The sequence below is a fragment of the Nannobrachium achirus genome (assembly GCF_963921795.1).
Source record: "Nannobrachium achirus genome assembly, chromosome: 3".
Lineage (NCBI taxonomy): Eukaryota > Metazoa > Chordata > Actinopteri > Myctophiformes > Myctophidae > Nannobrachium > Nannobrachium achirus.
The window spans coordinates 49,595,881-49,615,175 of NC_137812.1; the positions used below are offsets into that span (position 1 = coordinate 49,595,881).

Below are 19,295 nucleotides of genomic sequence, written 5' to 3' on the forward strand. Positions count from 1 at the left end.
ACATTACTGCCCCTGGAGTCTGAGAGGGGAGAGATGGCTTTTGTTGCCTGTGTTTAATGAAGTGTTGTGAATCAGTCAAGCGCACCGACGAGGTCCTATGACCGATGCCACGCGTCATACAGGAGAGAGAGCATGCAGGGTTAAAACACGGAGACTCATTGATGCAGTATAGGCCAGGGGGTCTTGTTCTAGCAGTCTCATCACATGTGGGACACCAGGTGCAAACAATTCATTTCCTGGTAGGAGAGACGACCAGCACCACTAGGGGTCCTAAATGAACAGTACAAGGAGTGGGTTAGCATAAGGTTTAAAAACATGAACCCTATACCATTCAGTGAAACAAGTGTGTACAACAAGCTCACAGCAAATTGTGTTGCAGCGCATTGTGAGGTTTGTAGAGCAGCTACTTTCAGTCTACAGATTCGGTGTAGACCAAATATATATAGGGGACCCCAATCAACTTAGTACAGTATACTGTATATTTAACTGGTCAAGATACAGTACACACCTCCATGAACAAATGTGGCACACTACTGGCTAAGGATTGAATCCAGCCAGATACTTCACCAGAGACTGTACTAATAGAACCAAATTCCATTTGGTTCCATTTAGTACTCTCAGAGTTAAATTAACATGATTTTACGACGTCTGCTCCATTGCCTCTCCTTTGTTGTCTATCTCTCAAATGTACGGTATACCATCTGTCGCAATGAAGACAAGAACCTAAGTAAGTAGCCTTGGGAACCAATGGTTCCATAGCCATTTGGTCCATACATCAGGAGCCTTTCTCCCGTTTCTGTAGCATGAGGCAGCCTGATGTACAAGTACACCCTCTGGATATCACACTAGTATGCAGGGACTTACCCCCAATCCAACCCTTGATGCTGGGTGCCAAGCAAGGAAGCATAGGGTACCATTTTTATAGCTTTTGGTATGACTCTGCCAGGGATCGAACCCTGATCTCCCGATCTTAGTCACTCGATCATCACACTCTAACCACAAGGTCACTCAGATGGTCAGGACAAGAAAATGTATATACAAAATGTGAGTGGACTGTCTGTTATCTTTTTAATAATGTAATAAAGTATGAAATATGAAATGAGGCAGTGCCAAGTATAGCATCACGGCGGTTTTGCAATGTCAAGCATGAATCCTCTGAGCAGTAAATCATGGATGCCTGAGCATTGCTGATGACAGCTGTGTAGGATGGGACCATATAGGCCCACCCCCACCAAACATATGTTGGTGGTGTATTACTATTTACATTTAAAACTTTCCAATCTGGCTAAATAAAATGTCTGAATCTGTCGTGAGAGATTAAAACGTTCCAATAAGACACAGCACAGGTGGTCTGTCAGATATGGCAATCAATCTCTGAAAAAACACTGTAATAACATTTTAATGTGCGAGATACAGGCACGTGGGAGTTTCTTGAAGTCAAATAAGTCGTGTCACCTTTGGTGACATGCATGCTAAAAAATAAAAAAAAGTATATGAATGAAAAAAGAATAATCACAATGACAATATCACCTCTGACCCACTAAAAGGTGTTTTATTCCCCCTAACTTTATCTGAAATGAGAGCTTTAGTTCATCTGCCACAATAAGAGAGATAAACAAATTCACCTGGTGACTCGTAATGTGTGGTTGTCGAGCTCGTCTCTGGTGCTGTACAAAACATGGTAATTATGTATTTTCTCTCTTTCAGGATGCTTGACAGACAGAGTGAGCTGTTTGTCACGACCGCTACACTCCCACACCTTCTCAAATACCAATACCAAGTCACACAGAGGTAGGGTTTGTATATGCACAGTACATATGTGCATATTTATATATGTTCTCGTGTGTTCACATGCACCTGTACTATATGTGAGTGTGTGCATGCATAAGGCTTGCATCTGCCTGCCTATGATATTCATGGGTGTGTACCTGAATGGTTGTTAGTGGATGCACTCCTATGCATGGGTCTGTGCAGGAGTGGGTGTATTCTGAGCCCCAGCGCTGGCAAAGCTTCAAATGAAATAAGCCTTCATTCCTTTTCTTGGTCCAACTCCATTCAGCAGCTCTTCCCATGGGGGGCGGACGACTACTGTAAGCTTGCATGCCAATTCACACGATTACCCCGATGCTGCATACCGGGTCCTTTCGATAGAGTGAACGTATTAACCCTAGAGTGTAGGGCCATTGGTGGCATCACAGATGCCAGCTAATCTCATTAGCATTGCTGCTGTTGTGATGGGCACTGGGACACCTTGTCTGCCTCTGTCAGAGCTCATCACTGACAACAGGTTTGGGCCACATGAGATCCCCCAAGTAGTGTCAAACGCGCACAGGAGCAAGCAGAGAGACACATGCAAATCCACATACACCCAGATGTCAGTGACACAGATGCAAACTCACAGCACGGTCACAGATACACATGCACAGAGAGATATAGAAATACTCTCTTCTTCTTTCACATACAGACTCAGACGCACACGCACGCGCGCACGCGCACACACACACACACACACACACACACACACACACACACACACACACACACACACACACACACACACACACACACACACACACACACACACACACACACACACACACACAGCGTGAGATACAGTGATAGATATTGGGCACATTAGCGAGGCAGATAAAGTGCATATTACAGGTGAATCGTTCACTTGCGGATACAAGCACCAAAATTGGCACACATACTCCTTAGGCATTGCTCTTTTCAGAAAACCATCTGGCCAAAAAAAAAAATCAAGATGGCGGCCAATTTTCATGATGGCCGCCATTGAATATACAGTAATCTTGCATTCCGCAATAAAATCCCATAGACTTGTCCTATTTGAATAATTTTGGTGTCAAATCATACATTTATCACTATGTAGAATCCAAATTTGGACCCATGGACTTACTCAATGGCTTCCTTGTACCATATATCAGTCCCGGAATCCTAATATTCTGCTAATAGTGTGGTGCGATGCGTCCAAAAAACAGCTCCCGAAGGATTTTTGTGCTAAAATTGATCTTTTTGCAGATCCTGGTTCTATAGAGTCCAAACTATGAGAAAATGATGGGTGTCAACTTTTCCGGACCCCCACCCCCTTTCTGGGGGTCATCTAGTTTGGGACCTGCATGCCAGAACAGTACGCCAGCCAGTTAATGTCCAATTTTCTTAATATTAGGGTTGTTTTGTAGGTTTTTAAATTTTCAGTTCATTTATTACACTTTTGAAGCAGCCAGAATAAGCTTTCTGACTTTTGGTTGGGGTCTTTCCTCACCTGGGACCCCCCAGATGGACCCCTGAGCCTTTCTCAGTACTCGCTCTGCTCCTGCTCCAGAACAATGTCATATTAGATCATAATTGAAGCATAAACTTTTTTTCTGAAAACAAAAAAAAAGTAGTAACAAATACCAGGGGTCTTCCACAGGGGCTTCGGGACCCCTGGGGGTCCTCGGAGTTACTACCTAGTGTGATAAGAAGTGTACTTCTAAGGATTTCTTTGCTAAAATGTATTTTTTTACTGCTTTGGCTTTTATAGGGACCAAACTGTCAGAAAATGATGGGTGTCAGATTTTCCTGACCCCAGCCCCCTTTCTGGGGGGTCATCTATGTTAGGACCTCGCAGAACAGTATGTCAGCCAGTTAATGTCCAATTCTCATAATATTAGAGTTGTTTTGAAGGTTTTAAAACATTCTAAGTTCATATATTGCAATTTTGAAGCAGCCAGAATAACCTTTATGACTTTTGGTGGGGGTCTCTCCTCACCTGGGACCCCCGGAATGACCCCTGAGCCTATCTCAGTACAGTCCTTGCTCTGCTCCTGCTCCAGAACAATTAGATCATACTTGAAGCATAAAAGCTTTTGTACCTGTACCTGGGCTCTGTAGCTAATACCAGGGGTCTTCCACAGGGTCCGGGACCCCCAGGTGTCCTCAGCGTTACTACAGGGGGCCATCCAAACGGCTGTTTACCCATATATGGAGACCCCCTGGTACCCATATATGGAGGTCCATGTACTGTATATGGAGATATGCTGTGAGAGCCCAAACATGCATGCTTACTCAGTTATTTGTTATGTGAAAGTACTATGATGTCCATGACAACTGACAACATACCCTTTTATGCCCATACATGGAGATCCCTGTCTGTAGAACCAGTCACACAGATATGGGCTGTCTTGGCCATCTGTCTTGGCCATACCGGTATATGGATTATGTTAGTGTGGTACCGGTATGTGGCCAATGTGGCCTCCATATATGGGCATTCCCATATGAAGTCCTGTTAGATATGGGCTTAATATTGAAGACATCAGGGAACTCCATATATGGACCTTGTCATACATCTTGAATCTATGACCTCAGCATCAAAGGCTGGATTGGGGTATGTCCCTGTGACAAACTATTATCATGTCCACTAGGGGTACTTAATGTACATCAAGCAGCCTCACAGAAACAGGACATAGACTCCTGCCCTATGAGCCTCAGGGCTGGGCAGTGGGTTGCCTTTGGCCAAAGACAGAACTTAAAGTGGATTCTGTTCATGAACTGTGTTGCACTCTTGCAGAAAAGAGCAAAGGGATGCTCTTCTTCCATGCCTTCACTGGCTGCGATGTTGTTTCAGCATTCCGCGTAAAGGGGAAGAAGTCTGCGTGGCAAACCTGGAATGTTTGTGATGAGGCTTCTGGTGTCTTCAGCAAACTCAGCCATTACCCACCTGTAGTGGATGATGAAGACCTGAAAACCTTGGAGAAGTTTGTGGTCATGATGTACGACCGATCCAGCACAGCTGAAGGTGTCAATGATGCGAGGTTGGACTTGTTTGCTCGGAAGCAGAGGCCATACGAAGCCATTCCTCCAACGCAAGCAGCACTGAAGCAACATGTGAAGCGCGCTTCCTATCAAGCGGCCTGCATCTGGAGTCAGTCAACAGTATGTCAACCAGAAATGCAGACTCCTGACAACTGGGGCTGGACCAAGAAAGGAGATCTGTGGCAGATTGATTGGACTGAGCTCCCACCCATTGCAGAGAGTTGCCAGCAGCTGACCAAGTGTGGATGCAAGTTGGAATGCTGCAGTCGATGCAAATGCTACCACTTTGGTCTGACCTGCACGGCACTGTGCAGCTGCAGGTGCGAGGTTTAGAAGCGTTGTAGTCTAGGCCTACTATACTATTGTACTATACTGCCTAGGCCCTAGAAAAAAAGAAAAAAGAAAAGACAAAAAAAAAACTACCTCCTGCCTCGACGGGATCATCACCTTATCGTGGTGAGGCAGTTTGCGTGTCTCCATGACCCCCAGAGCTATGTCGGCAGGAGTCTTGTACTCCTGTACTCCTGGCAGGGTTACCCAAGTCGAAAAGGTCGAAGAATAGAGACTAGACAAAGAGTGATCCCACGGCGCTATTATATCTACCATGCATTTTAGCCGCGTCAGCCGCTGTGCATTGAAATCCGCTCTGTTGAGTTACTACATTACTACATTACCCCCCTCCCCCCACACACACACACACACACACACACACACACATACACACACACTATAAACCTCTAACAATACTAAGATATACACTACCACCCATTTTATCCGAGTCAGACATAACACAAACCTCTAATTTAGCAGAATATTAGGATTCCGGGACTGATATATGGTACAAGGAAGCCAGTGAGTAAGTCCATGGGTCCAAATTTGGATTCTACATAGTGAAAAATGTATGATTTGACACCAAGATCATTCAAATAGGACAGGTCTATGGTATTTTATGGCGGCCATCTTGAAAAATGGCCGCCATCTTGAAATTTGATTTGGCCAGATGGTTTTATGAAAAGAGCAATCCCTAAGGAGTATGTGTGCCAATTTTGGTGCTTGTATCCGCAAGTGAATGATTATTTCTGTTATCTGCCCGGCTACATGCACAGACCCACAGAAAGAGATACAATGACAGAAATATACAGACACATACACACACAGACAGAGAAGCACATGCTTACACAAACACTGCAATGATTTGGTGAAGCCAGGAGCTAAACCTATGTTGAAGTTCAGGCTTTTTGACAGTCTTTCCCACCGTACTTGCCAAACTTCTTCTCGCAGGAGCCAATCTATTTATATATCTTCTGTGGCCCCAAAACTGAAGGCTGCAGCACCAATGTGCTAATGTATCAAACCTCATGCAACCATTTTTTAGTCTACTAACCTACAATCAACCTGACATTAGTACAAGGAATCTCTGTGGAACAACTAGGAAGAGAGTACGAGGCTAAAGCTTAATATAGGCTACTCTATCGCGCAACGGTGTCACTAGCCGAAAATAACTAGTGACACTGTCGTACTGCAGAGTATAAAATAGACTTAAAACTTTCTATCTTTCTGTCTATCTATTCATCTATCCATCTATTCCTATTGTTATCTCCACTAGGTCAAAGATTACTCTAAGCTCCAACATCTGGCTTTGTCCAGTTTCCCAAACATTTCCGGGCCCTAAAGTAAACTGAAGCGTGGCCTACAGCAGGGGTTTTCAAAGTGGGTGACGGGGCACCCTGGGGTGCCGCGACGGCAGTCAAGGGGTGCCGCGAGATCATTTAATAATATTTGGAATTTATTTGGACACTTTTAGTATAATTTTCAGTCAATTCTAAACAAAATGGCTATCTCAACGTTTTCCTCGCAACATAATCACTAAAATATCGTCACTGTCAGGCAGAAACCTCTGTCGCACAAAACTAGTGAAAACAGCCGATCTACAAGCACACAACGCCTCGCGATGTTGTGTGCTTGTAGATCTGCTGTTTTCACTAGTTTAGTACATTTTATAGATGATAAATACAAAACAAATGGTTTTGGACATACAAGGTTTCCACCCGACAACGACGATATGCTATAATTATAAGATGCTGGGCGTGAGAATTATAATTTAGGGGTGCCTCGGATTAAAACAATATTCATGGGGTGCCCTGAGACAAAACAGTTTGGGAACCCCTGGCCTACAGTACATCTGGCCTAAATATGGCCTACATCTCGGCACAAAAGTCTCAAAGTGTGTTGTACAGTATGCGCAGGGTCCCATTGGCCAAGCATTCACAGGACGCGTTATGCTTGGCTATTATTATGCCATGTTTTTTTTCTTCTTCTTTTTTTTTTAGGTTAGCAACAGATATATTCTATAATAAAAAAGCATATATTATATGCTTCCATTTACAAAGGTGTACAGAAACGATTTTCTGTAGCATTCCAACTACATTGATAAGACACAATATTAGCAGAAATCACAGAGTTGTAAATGCATGTTGATGTTCTTATTCAAGGCTGCCAATGAATGCTTTATTTTTAAATATATGCTTTAATTCAACTGAATTATAAATCAACTGCGCTGTCTGCAAATATATCCTCCTTAAATGGGAGCTGGTATAAAAAAGTTTGAGAACCCAGAACCTGTACTCTAAACAACACAGAGTCAAAACTGACTTCACAATCCATAAAGGGGCCAAACAAATGTGAAACTTTAACACCAAGACGACTACAACTACTGTACCGGGGCATCAGCCTGAGCTCACAAGTTACCAAGAAAGCTGACCGGAAGATCCTCAATCGTCTTAGACCCTTCTTAGGTCTAAGACGAACACAGAGCTGCTTCCGCCCGGAGCAAACAACAGACGGGCAGATACTGGTGCTGAGGAGGATACTGGAAGGAGTGGAGCAGAACCTGTCAGCCAGAACCTGTTACCTTCAATGACTTCCAAAAGGCTTTTTCCACCATCCACCGCAGGAAACTCATGAACATTCTCCTGGCCTACGGAGTTCCTGAGAAGATGGTTCAGATGACAGAGACAAGCTACTGCCAGATTTGAGCCAAGGTTCAAACCCACAACGGTGACACCAAAGACTTTGAGATCCTAGCAAGTGTCCTACAGGGTGACCCTCTGGCCCCCTTCCTGTTCATTATAGCGATGGACCATGCGCTGAGACTCACAATCAATGACACAGAGGAGGCCCTGAAGGAATTCCCTGGGATGAGGGCAGAGTGCAAATCAGATATGGTATAAGAAACATCCCACTGAGCACAAGACCCAATATAGACATCTGGTTTTTGCTTAGCCGGAATTTCAAGATTACGGGCTAGATTACGTCTTTATATAGACCGATTCTAGCCGATTGCATTTACTCCATTATTCCATACTTGTTGATTAAAAACACCTTTAATTTGCACACCTGATTTTCAAATATTGGACTAAAGTAATTTTAAGAGCTAATGATCACTATATACTATAGTTTCGTTTTAGCCGTCATTTGACGTTTCCAGTTGAACAATATATCAACGTTTGGATGAAAAAGATTTTTAGACCATAACATATTTTTACATTTTTATCATGTTGTTCATTATCGGATGCCAACAGTATAGGTTGAAATGATTAGATCTCCCGGTTATACCTTAATACTGGCAGTTTGCATCCACTGAGCAGTTTTCTAGCTTTTAGACGTCTAGAAGCCGTTTAGTAAATTCTTTGAAAAATTCTAAAAGTGTATAATAAATAAAGGCATTTAATGCCGTGGCGCTGCTCGGGACAGTATATTATACTTCTCTGAGTTACATAATTCATTCTGACAGCAACACACACAAACACACAGCTGTCTCCCCAAACCCCTGCCCCCACTATTATTCAATGAATTTTGATTAAATAAAATCATTTTAATAGCTATTCATGAAGTTAGTTTGCGTTTACAACAAACAATAAATTGCACTAACCCGAAACGAACAGCGGGGGGCAATATGTCAACTACTAATAGCGCTGGAACACATTACAAATTCAAGCATTTGCCGTGGTCCAGCGGTAGCGTACAGGCCTTATTGCCAAGAGATCCTGAGTTCAAACCCCGTCGGTTCCCTATGTCAAATACTGACAGCGCTTGAATGCATTACAAATTCGATCAGTTGCGGTTCTCAGAAGCAAGAAATTGTGATTTAAAATCCTGCTGGCTGCCATCATTTTTCACTACTTTCGCCGGCCGTTAACGGCTAAATGTAGCCGTTTAAATGACGTTGAAACAACGCCTGGTTTAAGTCAGGACGTTGAATAAACGTTCCTTAAACCTAGAAAAGACCGGTTTTAGCCTGAACGGACGGTTTAGGCTAGAACGTCATCTGAACGCGATTTATACCTCAAATTGCTAAGTGGGATGGACCCTCACGGCACAAAAGGAAAGGGCCCTGGATGGAGTTTACACAAGAATGCTACGAATGGCAGTAGATGTCACATGCATGGACCACATCAGAAATGTGGTCCTCTATACAGGGACTGATCACAGGTCACAGACAAAGTCAGAGAGAGGATGAGAAGGATGAGGCTGGCAGCGCACTGCTTGATAGGCAAATATGGAGGGCAGCGTTTCAGGAGTCCCGAGTTGGTGTTGGCTAGACCGCACTCTCACATATACAGTGTGTGTGTATGTGTGTGTGTGTGTGTGTGTGTGTGTGTGTGTGTGTGTGTGTGTGTGTGTGTGTGTGTGTGAGAGAGAGAGAGAGAGAGTGTGAGAGTGTGTGTGTGTGCGTGCGTGCGTGCGTGCGTGCGTGCGTGCGTGCGTGCGTGCGTGCGTGCGTGCGTGTGTGTGTGTGTCAAGGTTATTATAGTAAATTAAAACTAATGGAATGAATGAACTCATTAACACTGCGTTAAAAATGACCCCGGCCAGACACACGGTCAATGGCCCGGCGGCACAACCACCACAGGACAAACGCCCGGCACCACAACCACCATCCCTGAAAACGCCTGAAATTGCCCCGGCCGTGCCCCAGAAATCTGTGGCCTGGGTGTTTTCGCCCCCACCCATCCCTCCACGACCACAACGACAGAAGACCCAGGCCTCCCAGCTGGACAATACGTTTAGCCGTTGATGTCAGCTGGGTCCATTATACCCAGCAACTAACGTATCTGGACCCGATGCTCCTTCAAGCGCTTTTATTAAGCAGGCTCACAACATTTCTACTGTAATTTCAAATAGAGAGTCCAGGATAAGCAGTGGCTCTGCTAATTTAACTTACATTCCCTGTAGGGGCTATAGTACAGTAAAATGTCATAAAATAAACCTGGCACTTTTTAACATCAGGTCACTTTTAAACAAATCCTCCTCTGTAAATGATATAATCTGTGAAGAGAAATTAGATATAATCTTTTTAACAGAGACATGGCTGGGCAACGATGGAGCTTTTGCACTTGGCGTCGCCTGCCCACCAAACTATCACTTTATTCAATCAGTGCGCGAAGGAAAAAGAGGCGGAGGCTTGGCATACATTTTCTCTGACATTTTTAAATTCAAGTGCCTGTCCTTTGGAAGTTTTTCATCCTTTGAATATCAAGCTAACTTATTTGAGAGTCAATCCTCTGTTCTAATGATTACGATATATCGCCCACCAAAATGTAGCAAAGCCTTATTTCTTACAGAAATATCTGAACTTCTATCTATCTGTTCCACGGACTATGAGAGAACCCTTATTGCTGGTGATACTAACTTGCATGTGGACACTGTTACTGATCTTACAGCTATGAGTTTCTTACAGTTACTGCATTCCCTTGATTTTGATCAGCATGTTACCGGGCCAACCCACAATCAAGGCCACACCCTTGATCTTGTGATCTCTAAAGGGCTAAATATTTCTATGGACAGGATTATCGCTAAGCCTGATTTATCAGACCACTATTTACTGTGTTTTAATATGACTGTCTCTGATCTAGAAAAAAACAATAGAGAATATACTATAAAAAAGAGATTTTTCGGTTCCTCGGCAGCAGAAGAGTTTGCCAGCCTTCTTGCGTGTGCACCCCGCCTTCCTGATATTCCCTCAGTAAATGATATGGTTCAACGTTTTAATCTTAAATTGGAGTCAGCTCTGGATATAGTGGCTCCTATGAAAACTAAAAAGAAATATAATTCCAAAGTAACACCCTGGATAAACGATCATATACGTTCACTCAAAAAACAATGCCGCAGAGCAGAGCGAGCTTGGAGAAAAAATAAATTAACTATCCACCTACAGATATTTAAGGCGTCAACAGCCACCTATAATAAAACCATGCGTCTGGCTAGGCAGGCCTATTTTTCCGGAATTATTAATGAGAATAAGAACAATGCTAGGGTCTTATTCTCTACCATTGAACGCCTTTTAAACCCCCCCCCAGTCCTACAAGCAGTCACTCCCTGCCTCTAAAGCAAAGTGTAATGAGTTTGCATCCTTCTTTGACAACAAAATTGTTAACATTCGAGCTGGTATTACGAATAATACTGTCACAAATGCAAATGCGGTTAATGGTGCCATGTGTAAAAGCATCGATAAATCTAGGGGGAGCCTAGTATCATTTTGTGCAATTGATGAAGAGGAACTTCGTAAAACCATATCGCAAATGACATCGTCTTCTTGCTCGCTGGATGCAATACCCACGCCGTTTCTTAAAGAGGTTGTAGACTGTGTTATTGAAGATATCCTAAAAATAGTAAACAGCTCTATACAATCAGGTGTCTTTCCAGACTCACTGAAAACGGCTGTAGTTAAACCCTTACTCAAAAAACCCAACCTTGACCCGTCCGTGCTGGATAATTATCGACCCATCTCTAATTTGCCTTTTCTGGGCAAGGTCCTAGAAAAAATTATCTTTCATCAATTGGATGTGTTTCTGCAGAACAATAAGGTGCACAACAAATTCCAATCCGGCTTCAGGAAAGGACACAGCACAGAAACTGCACTTTTAAAAGTTATTAATGATCTTAGGGTGGCTGCTGATAACAAAGATGTGTCCGTTCTCCTACTGCTGGACCAATCGGCGGCTTTTGACACAATTGACCATACAATTCTAATACAACGTCTCGAACACTGGGTAGGACTGTCAGGTACAGCTCTGTCCTGGTTTTGCTCTTATCTGACAGGCAGAAGCTACTCTGTTAATCTAGCTGACTTCGAGTCAAACAAACACAACATCTGCTCTGGTATTCCACAGGGCTCGATTCTTGGTCCTTTATTATTCTCCCTCTATATACTGCCGCTGGGAGAACTTATTTCCGCTCACGGTGTGAATTTCCATTTCTATGCTGATGACACCCAGTTGTACCTTTCGGTGGCTACGGACGACCCCTGTGCTCTAGACCCATTGCTGACGTGCGTGTCCAGCATAAAATGCTGGATGAGTGAGAACTTTCTCAAGCTAAATGAGGACAAGACAGAAGTTCTCATAATAGGTTCTACTGCCCAGAGAGAATCAATAATAAATAGACTTGGTAACCTGGCTAAAGAAAATAACACCTCTGTTAAGAACCTGGGGGTGATCATTGATGCTGAATTAAATTTTAATACACACATTAATCATGTCACGAAGATTGCCTTCTTTCACCTTAGAAATATTGCGCGAATTAGAGCCTATCTGTCGCTGAACGATGCAAAAACGCTGATCCACGCTTTTGTTTTCTCTCGGCTTGATTACTGCAACGCACTTCTCTCTGGTCTGCCAAAGAAAACAACTGACAGATTACAACTTGTTCAAAATGCAGCAGCCAGAGTTTTAACAAAAACTAAGATAAGAGAACATATTACTCCAGTTTTAGCGTCGCTACACTGGCTCCCGGTTGTTTTTAGGATTGATTTTAAAATTCTTTTACTTGTTTATAAAGCTCTAAATGGTCTGGCACCTTCGTACCTCTATAACTGCCTGCATAGATATGTTCCAACCCGCCCACTCAGGTCCTCTAGTGCAGACCTACTTGAGGTGCCAACAATGACATATAAAAAATATGGTGAAGCAGCTTTCTGCTTCTATGGACCGACAGCTTGGAATAAACTACCACTACACCTAAGACAGGCAGCCTCGGTGGATAGCTTTAAAGCACAGCTCAAGACCTATTTCTTTACTCTTGCTTTTAGCTAAATTTTTTAATCCCTATGCTGCTATTGACGTCCGCACGGCTCTGAAATTGTTCTTCAATGTTCTATGCTTTTATTTTTTCTTGCTTTATTGTAATCATTTTACTTATCTCTTTTTTATGTATTTTTTATTTCTATTTTACTTTTTCTCTGTTAAGCACGTGTGCTTCATTTTATGCTCTGTAAAGCACTTTGAGCTGCATTTCATGTCATGAAAGGTGCTATACAAATAAAGTTTTATTATTATTATTAACGAAAAAACGAAAACTAGAATGGAAAAACATTGTTGTTAACTGAAATAAAAAATAAAAACTAGGCTTTAAAAAAATAATTAAAACTAATCTAAAATCTAAAAGTCCATTTGAACAGCGTATTAACTCATACTCTGTGATCCCCGTCGAAACCTGAGATTTCCCGCTGTACCACACGGACACTTTAGGCCCGCCCCCTAACTGTATCCGGTCGTATTTCCCGTTTGGACCGGATCTAGGTTTCCATATCCGGTCTGACGTCCAATCGCAGCTCCGTTCGCATAGCTTTTCATTGTAAACAAGTGAGCTGACTGCATGGCCATAGAATGGTATTTTTTCACGCGTTTTTATTTTTATTTTGTAGCTGTTTGATTCCTCTACCCGCCTGGCATATGATCTGCGCACATATCGTCTGCTATGTGCGCGAACGTGTCCACGTGTTACCATAGCGCACAGCTGGCTTTTTCCAATGTTTTTTCATGTAAACACTGGCGGATAAGCAGGGATACAGCGTGGCAACGGATATGTCTATTTCAATGGGGTTTTTTTTATTCGAAAGCTGTCACCGAGTCTACACGTCTACTAGATGAGTCGCGCACAGATTGTGCACGATGCGTGCGCGTGCCCACGTTAAAAGGTAAGGACAATTTGGCAGCTGCTTAGTACAGCTATGTTTAAAATGGCAGCAAAATTGTTAAGAAGGCTAACCTAGCGTACCTTGACAAGGTAAATGACACCGCCAAAATACAGAACCTGGTATCATGGTGGTTTCGAAAGTTGGAAGAAAGGGCAGAGTCCCATCTGGGATTACTTTGAATATGCCTGTGTTTCAGATAAGAAAATGATAATACGGCGGATAAGGGGAAAAAAAAACACAAATCTAAAAGTCCATTTGAACAGCACACATAAGAAGGCTAACCTAGCGTACCTGGACACTGCCCCAGGGGAGCCTCTCTCCCCCGAGACAGATGCCAATCCTCGGCCAGGCAGCAGAAGAAGAAACCCATGACCAAAACAGTCATATATTCTGTCATTTTGTTCCTTAGGCATGGAATGATAGTGAAAATAAATTATCGCCTTTTTTGCAGGGGACCCCCTGCAACCCCCTCAAGGAGCAGACCTTGTATATACCGTATGTAGAGCCCTGGGGGACCCGGTCAACTAAGCATACTATAGGGTTTATAGTGGTTAAATAAAGGTGCATAAACAGAGTACCAAAGGAGCAAGGTGTTCCTCAGGATTGTATTTTTCGGAGGCGTTTCCACTCCCTCCAGATAGGACAGTCAAGGAGAGACACAAGAAATAGGGCAAGCGTGAAGGGACAACATGTAACACAAGTCTGTGCTTTTCTGTGTGCATACAACCTGCCTTTGTATAGTATACAGTATGATAGAGTCTCAATCCTATATAGTATAGCAGGGGTTTTCAAAGTTGGTGACGGGGCACCCTGGGGTGCCGTGATGCCAGTCCATGGGGTGCCGCAAGATAATTTGATAATATTTGGAATTCATCAATATCACTACATCAATATCACTTCACTATGCTTATTAAAACAGACCTGATTTGCACTGTACAACTGTACAACACATCACAACACGTCACAACGTGACGCGTTGTGAGCTTGTAGATCGGCTATTTTTGGTGAACCTTCCCACCAGAATAGGCATGCTGGGGTTCAAGTGGTTAAACATCAAGTATAACGTTATTTTCAGTCAGTTCTGATGGAAACGGATATTTCTCAAATATGATGTAAGATTCTAAAAATAAACAGTGTAACTCAAGGGTGCCGTGGATGAAAAAGTTATTTACAGGGGTGCCCTGAGTCCAAAAAGTTTGAAAACCCCTGCAGTATAGGACCTGGAGGGACCAAGGGCGTGACCTATAGAGGGAGAGTCTCCGCGGTCTGATCGGACAGTGACCTAGATGCACAGTAGGCGTGGCCTAGATGCACAGTGGGCGTAACCTATATCTACAGGGGCGTGGTCTGGAGAGACAGTGGGTGTGACCTAGACGTATAGTGGCTGTGACCTAGACCAGTGGTTCTCAACTTGTGGTTCGGGACCCCCAGTGGGCAATTTAAGGACTTTTTAATACCTCTAAATGACAAATTAAACATTGGCCAAATTGTCAAATAGGCGTTGTGAGCATGTAGCTCTGCTATTTTGAGCATATAGATCTGCTATTTTCATATTGTAGAACCATGTTATACAAAATGTAATACCTCAACTCGTCAGGGTGGGGGGGGGGGGGGGGGGTGGGTCCCCAGTTAAAATAGGATTATTTTGTCGGCCTGAAAAGGTTGAGAACCACTGACCTAGGCATGCAGTGGGTGTGGTCTAGAGAGACAGTGGGTGTGGTCTGTAGAGACAGTGGGTGTGGTCTGTAGAGACAGTGGGTGTGGTCTGGAGAGACAGTGGGTGTGGTCTAGAGAGACAGTGGGTGTGGTCTAGAGAGACAGTGGGTGTGGTCTGGAGAGAGACATACTGAGATAACGATAACTTTGACAGAACGTTCACGTTCAACATGATATGCATGTCTTTACTTTTGTCATTCTTGTACATCAAGTCAACTTCTGACAGTGCTGGAAAACAGACCTATAATGCGATGCATAATTAAGGTTTTGCTTACACTGGGATGTGTAATTAAGGTTCTGTAATCACTCCGTGATGATCCCATGAGGGACGCGTTAGCGAGATAATATAATGGGAAAATAAATTGACTTCATTCGTTCACTCACCTGCTCATTCATCCATGCGTGCCGGCACGCACTTCACAAGCGCACATTATTGCCACACACACATACACACACCCACACATAAAGGTACAAATGCACATTCTGACATAGAAAGGGAAATAAAGACCATTGCCTGCAGAGGCAGTACAGAAGTACGGAACCTGCAAATTGCTGTCAAATGTATAGAAACAGAGGTGTCATTACCTCAAACAACCATCTGCACACACAATGGAAAGAAACTAGTGCACAAGATCGGTTAATTAGTAGAATGCCATAACACAAGAAAGGGACTCTGAGATACATAGATGATAGTGAATGTGGATACAGAGCTCATTAGAGAGAGAGAGAGAGAGAGAGAGAGAGAGAGAGAGAGATATGATACATCTACAGAGTTTAAGCCAGTATATTCAGCACCCACAGAGAGACTTTTAGATCAACAGACTGACAGCTACAGTATAGACACAGATAGAGTTTGGACAGTGAGACGGTCATATGTTAGACAGACCAATGAGTGTCACAAAAACACACTTTTAGAGAGGCAGACAGGCTAGTGGGTGGACAGACAGTCTTGGAGGTGCAGACTGTTACAGTAGATGGATGTGGTATTGACTATTGACACAAAGAAAGACACATTGCTTTGATAAAAAGTAAGAGAGAGAGAGAGACAGAGAGAGAGAGAGAGAGAGAGAGAGAGAGAGAGAGAGAGAGAGAGAGAGAGAGAGAGAGAGAGAGAGAGAGAGAGACGACAGACAGACAGGCAGGTAAGCAAAAACAGGGCAGACAGACATGAGGAAAGCAAACAAACAAGAAGACAAAATGCTAGACAGACAGACAGGCAGGCAGACAGACAGACAGACAGACAGACAGACAGACAGACAGACAGACAGACAGACAGACAGACAGACAGACAGACAGACAGCTTGAACAGTGAAAAACAAAGAAAAATGGGAGACATGTGTATGTCAGACAGAGATCCTTCAAAGAAATGGTTTGAAGGATCACTGGATGGTACTGTAGGTAGATGGAAACAAACAGGCAGGCATGCAGGCAGTCAGGCAGGCAGGCAGGCAGGCAGGCAGGCAGACAGACAGACAGACAGACAGACAGACAGACAGACAGACAGACAGACAGACAGACAGACAGGCAGTTAGACAGACAGACAGAAGAACTCAGACAGACACACACACAGACAGCCTCAGTGGGACGGATAGGTGGACAGAGGGACAGACAGACAGCCTCAGTGGGAAAGATAGACAGACAGAGGGACAGACAGACAGCGTCAGACTCAGTGGGACAGATAGACGGACAGACAGACAGACAGACAGACAGACAGACAGACAGACAGACAGACAGACAGACAGACAGACAGACAGACAGACAGCATCAGACTAAGTGGGACAGATAGACGGACAGACAGACAGACAGACAGACAGACAGACAGCGTCAGACTCACCAGCAGCAGCAGTCAGTCCTCCAGGGTTGGCAGTCGCCTCCTCCATGTCCACCCTGCAGTGGTCCAGGTGTTGGATGCCGTCCTCCATCTGTCTGCCTTTCCCTCCTCCTCCTCCTCCTCCTCCTCCACCTCTCCTCCCTCCACCGCCACGAAATGCCACCGTCCAGTCCAGCTTCCCCCGCAGAGGAGACCAGATCCACAAAAAACAGAGGCACACACACACTGCACACACACACGCACACACACACACGCACGCACACACTCACACACACACACACACACACAGAGAGAGAGAGAGCTGTTTGCAAGATTGCGATCTGCTCTCTTCTCCTGCGCTCGCTTTCCTCTCTCTCCCTCTCTCCTCCCCTGTGCCTCACAGAGCGCTGGCGGGGCAGGCAGGAAAAGACGGCTCTCGAAACTAATACAGGAGAGAGAGAGATGAAGGGGGAGAGAGAGGGGAGGGGAGGGGGAGGAAGGGATCGAGAGGAGGAGCGGAGGGGTGGAGGATTTTAGAGGAGCTGGAGGGAGATCAAGAAGAGAGAGAGAGAGAATTAGATGGAAGCAAGGAAAGATGGTGAGATGGATAGAAGGGGAGAGAGTCAGAGAGAGAGTGAAAGAGATGAAGAGAGAGAGAGAGAGAAAGAAAGAAAGAGAGAGAGAGAGAGAGAGAGAGAGATGTGGGGAGAGAGCAGGGAAGAGTGGTGAGGGAGAGATTTGGGGAATGAAAGAGAAAGCGGGACAGCATTGATGTTACGTGCGATACATAGCTCTATCCATCGCTCTCTGTATCCACCACACACACACACACACACACACACACACACACACACACACACACACACACACACACACACACACACACACACACACACACACACACACACACACACACACACACACACACACACACACACCACTACTACTCAGCTGCAGGGGTCCTTCTGATTTCTAAAAACTTCCCTCCCTCTCTCCCCTTCTCTCACTCTCCCCCTAACATCAGAGACAATTAAAGAGCATCGGTTGGCAGAGCTCCATATGGAGAAGCCAGTGCCATGCAGCAGGTGATCCTGGCGGATACATATGGTGCAAGGATGGAGACATATGCGTGCACACGCGCATGCGCGCACACAGACACAAGTGTATGAACACCAGTAAGACTCCCTAATCGGGAGATAAGCGACTGTCAGGTCGCAGCGTGATCTTAGGGCAAAATGTGTAGGAGTAGTGTCCAAAAATGTGTTTTAAAGAATCAGCCTGAAGGTGGCGCTAAATGGGACAGATCCATGTTGATGACATGAGTGTAGAGCAAGTGTGTACCGATTTGTGTGATTTTAGGGCAAAATTTGTAGGGGCAGTGTCCAAAAATGTGTTTTGCAAGAATCGGCCTCATGGTAGTGCTAGAAGAGGGCCATGTGAGAATTGAATGTGAGGTTGTGGTTTGGCAGGCAAGGAGTGTGTGTGCAAAACGTGGCATGGATCGGGGCAACGGTTGCGGAGATATGAGCAGGGCAAAAGTGGTGTGACGTTTGACTGACAGACTGACAGACTGACAGACAGACTGACAGCCGGTGGAGGTTTCGATAGTAACTGCGACCTGACGGTCGCAATTATTATCACATATTGTACAGAAGAGAGGGAAGAAGGTCAAGCTAATCAGTAAGAGACGTGTGGCAAACAAAATGTGCTTGGGCATTGTGACACTTACAGATGTGCCATTTCAAAACTTCACACGTCCTGTCATTGGCAAGACAGTAGATATTCAGGGGATTTGCAGACATTTTAAATTGTGGATCAGCTATTTTTGCTAGTTCCTGCAAAAATAAGCCCTGTTCTCCATACAAATTAGAAAAGCAAAACAGGGAAAGAAACCGGTGGAAGATCATTTCAGGAAAATAGCAGTAAATAATGAAGCGTTGAAACGGCATATCTGTGCATGAAAGACACACTTACATG

The 19,295-nt window shown here is 44.2% G+C and overlaps 1 protein-coding gene across 1 annotated transcript in view; it reads right to left on the bottom strand.

The window, feature by feature from the left end:
- The window catches only part of inpp4b (inositol polyphosphate-4-phosphatase type II B), a gene marked incomplete at both ends in the record, with an annotated part of 343,288 nt that extends 325,858 nt beyond the window's left edge, over positions 1–17,430 (bottom strand). The window contains one exon of the mRNA XM_080722305.1: positions 17,343–17,430. Within this exon, the coding sequence (XP_080578431.1) occupies positions 17,343–17,430 (88 nt within the window). The remainder of the gene's footprint in view (positions 1–17,342) is intronic.
- Positions 17,431–19,295: the final 1,865 nt, after the last annotated feature.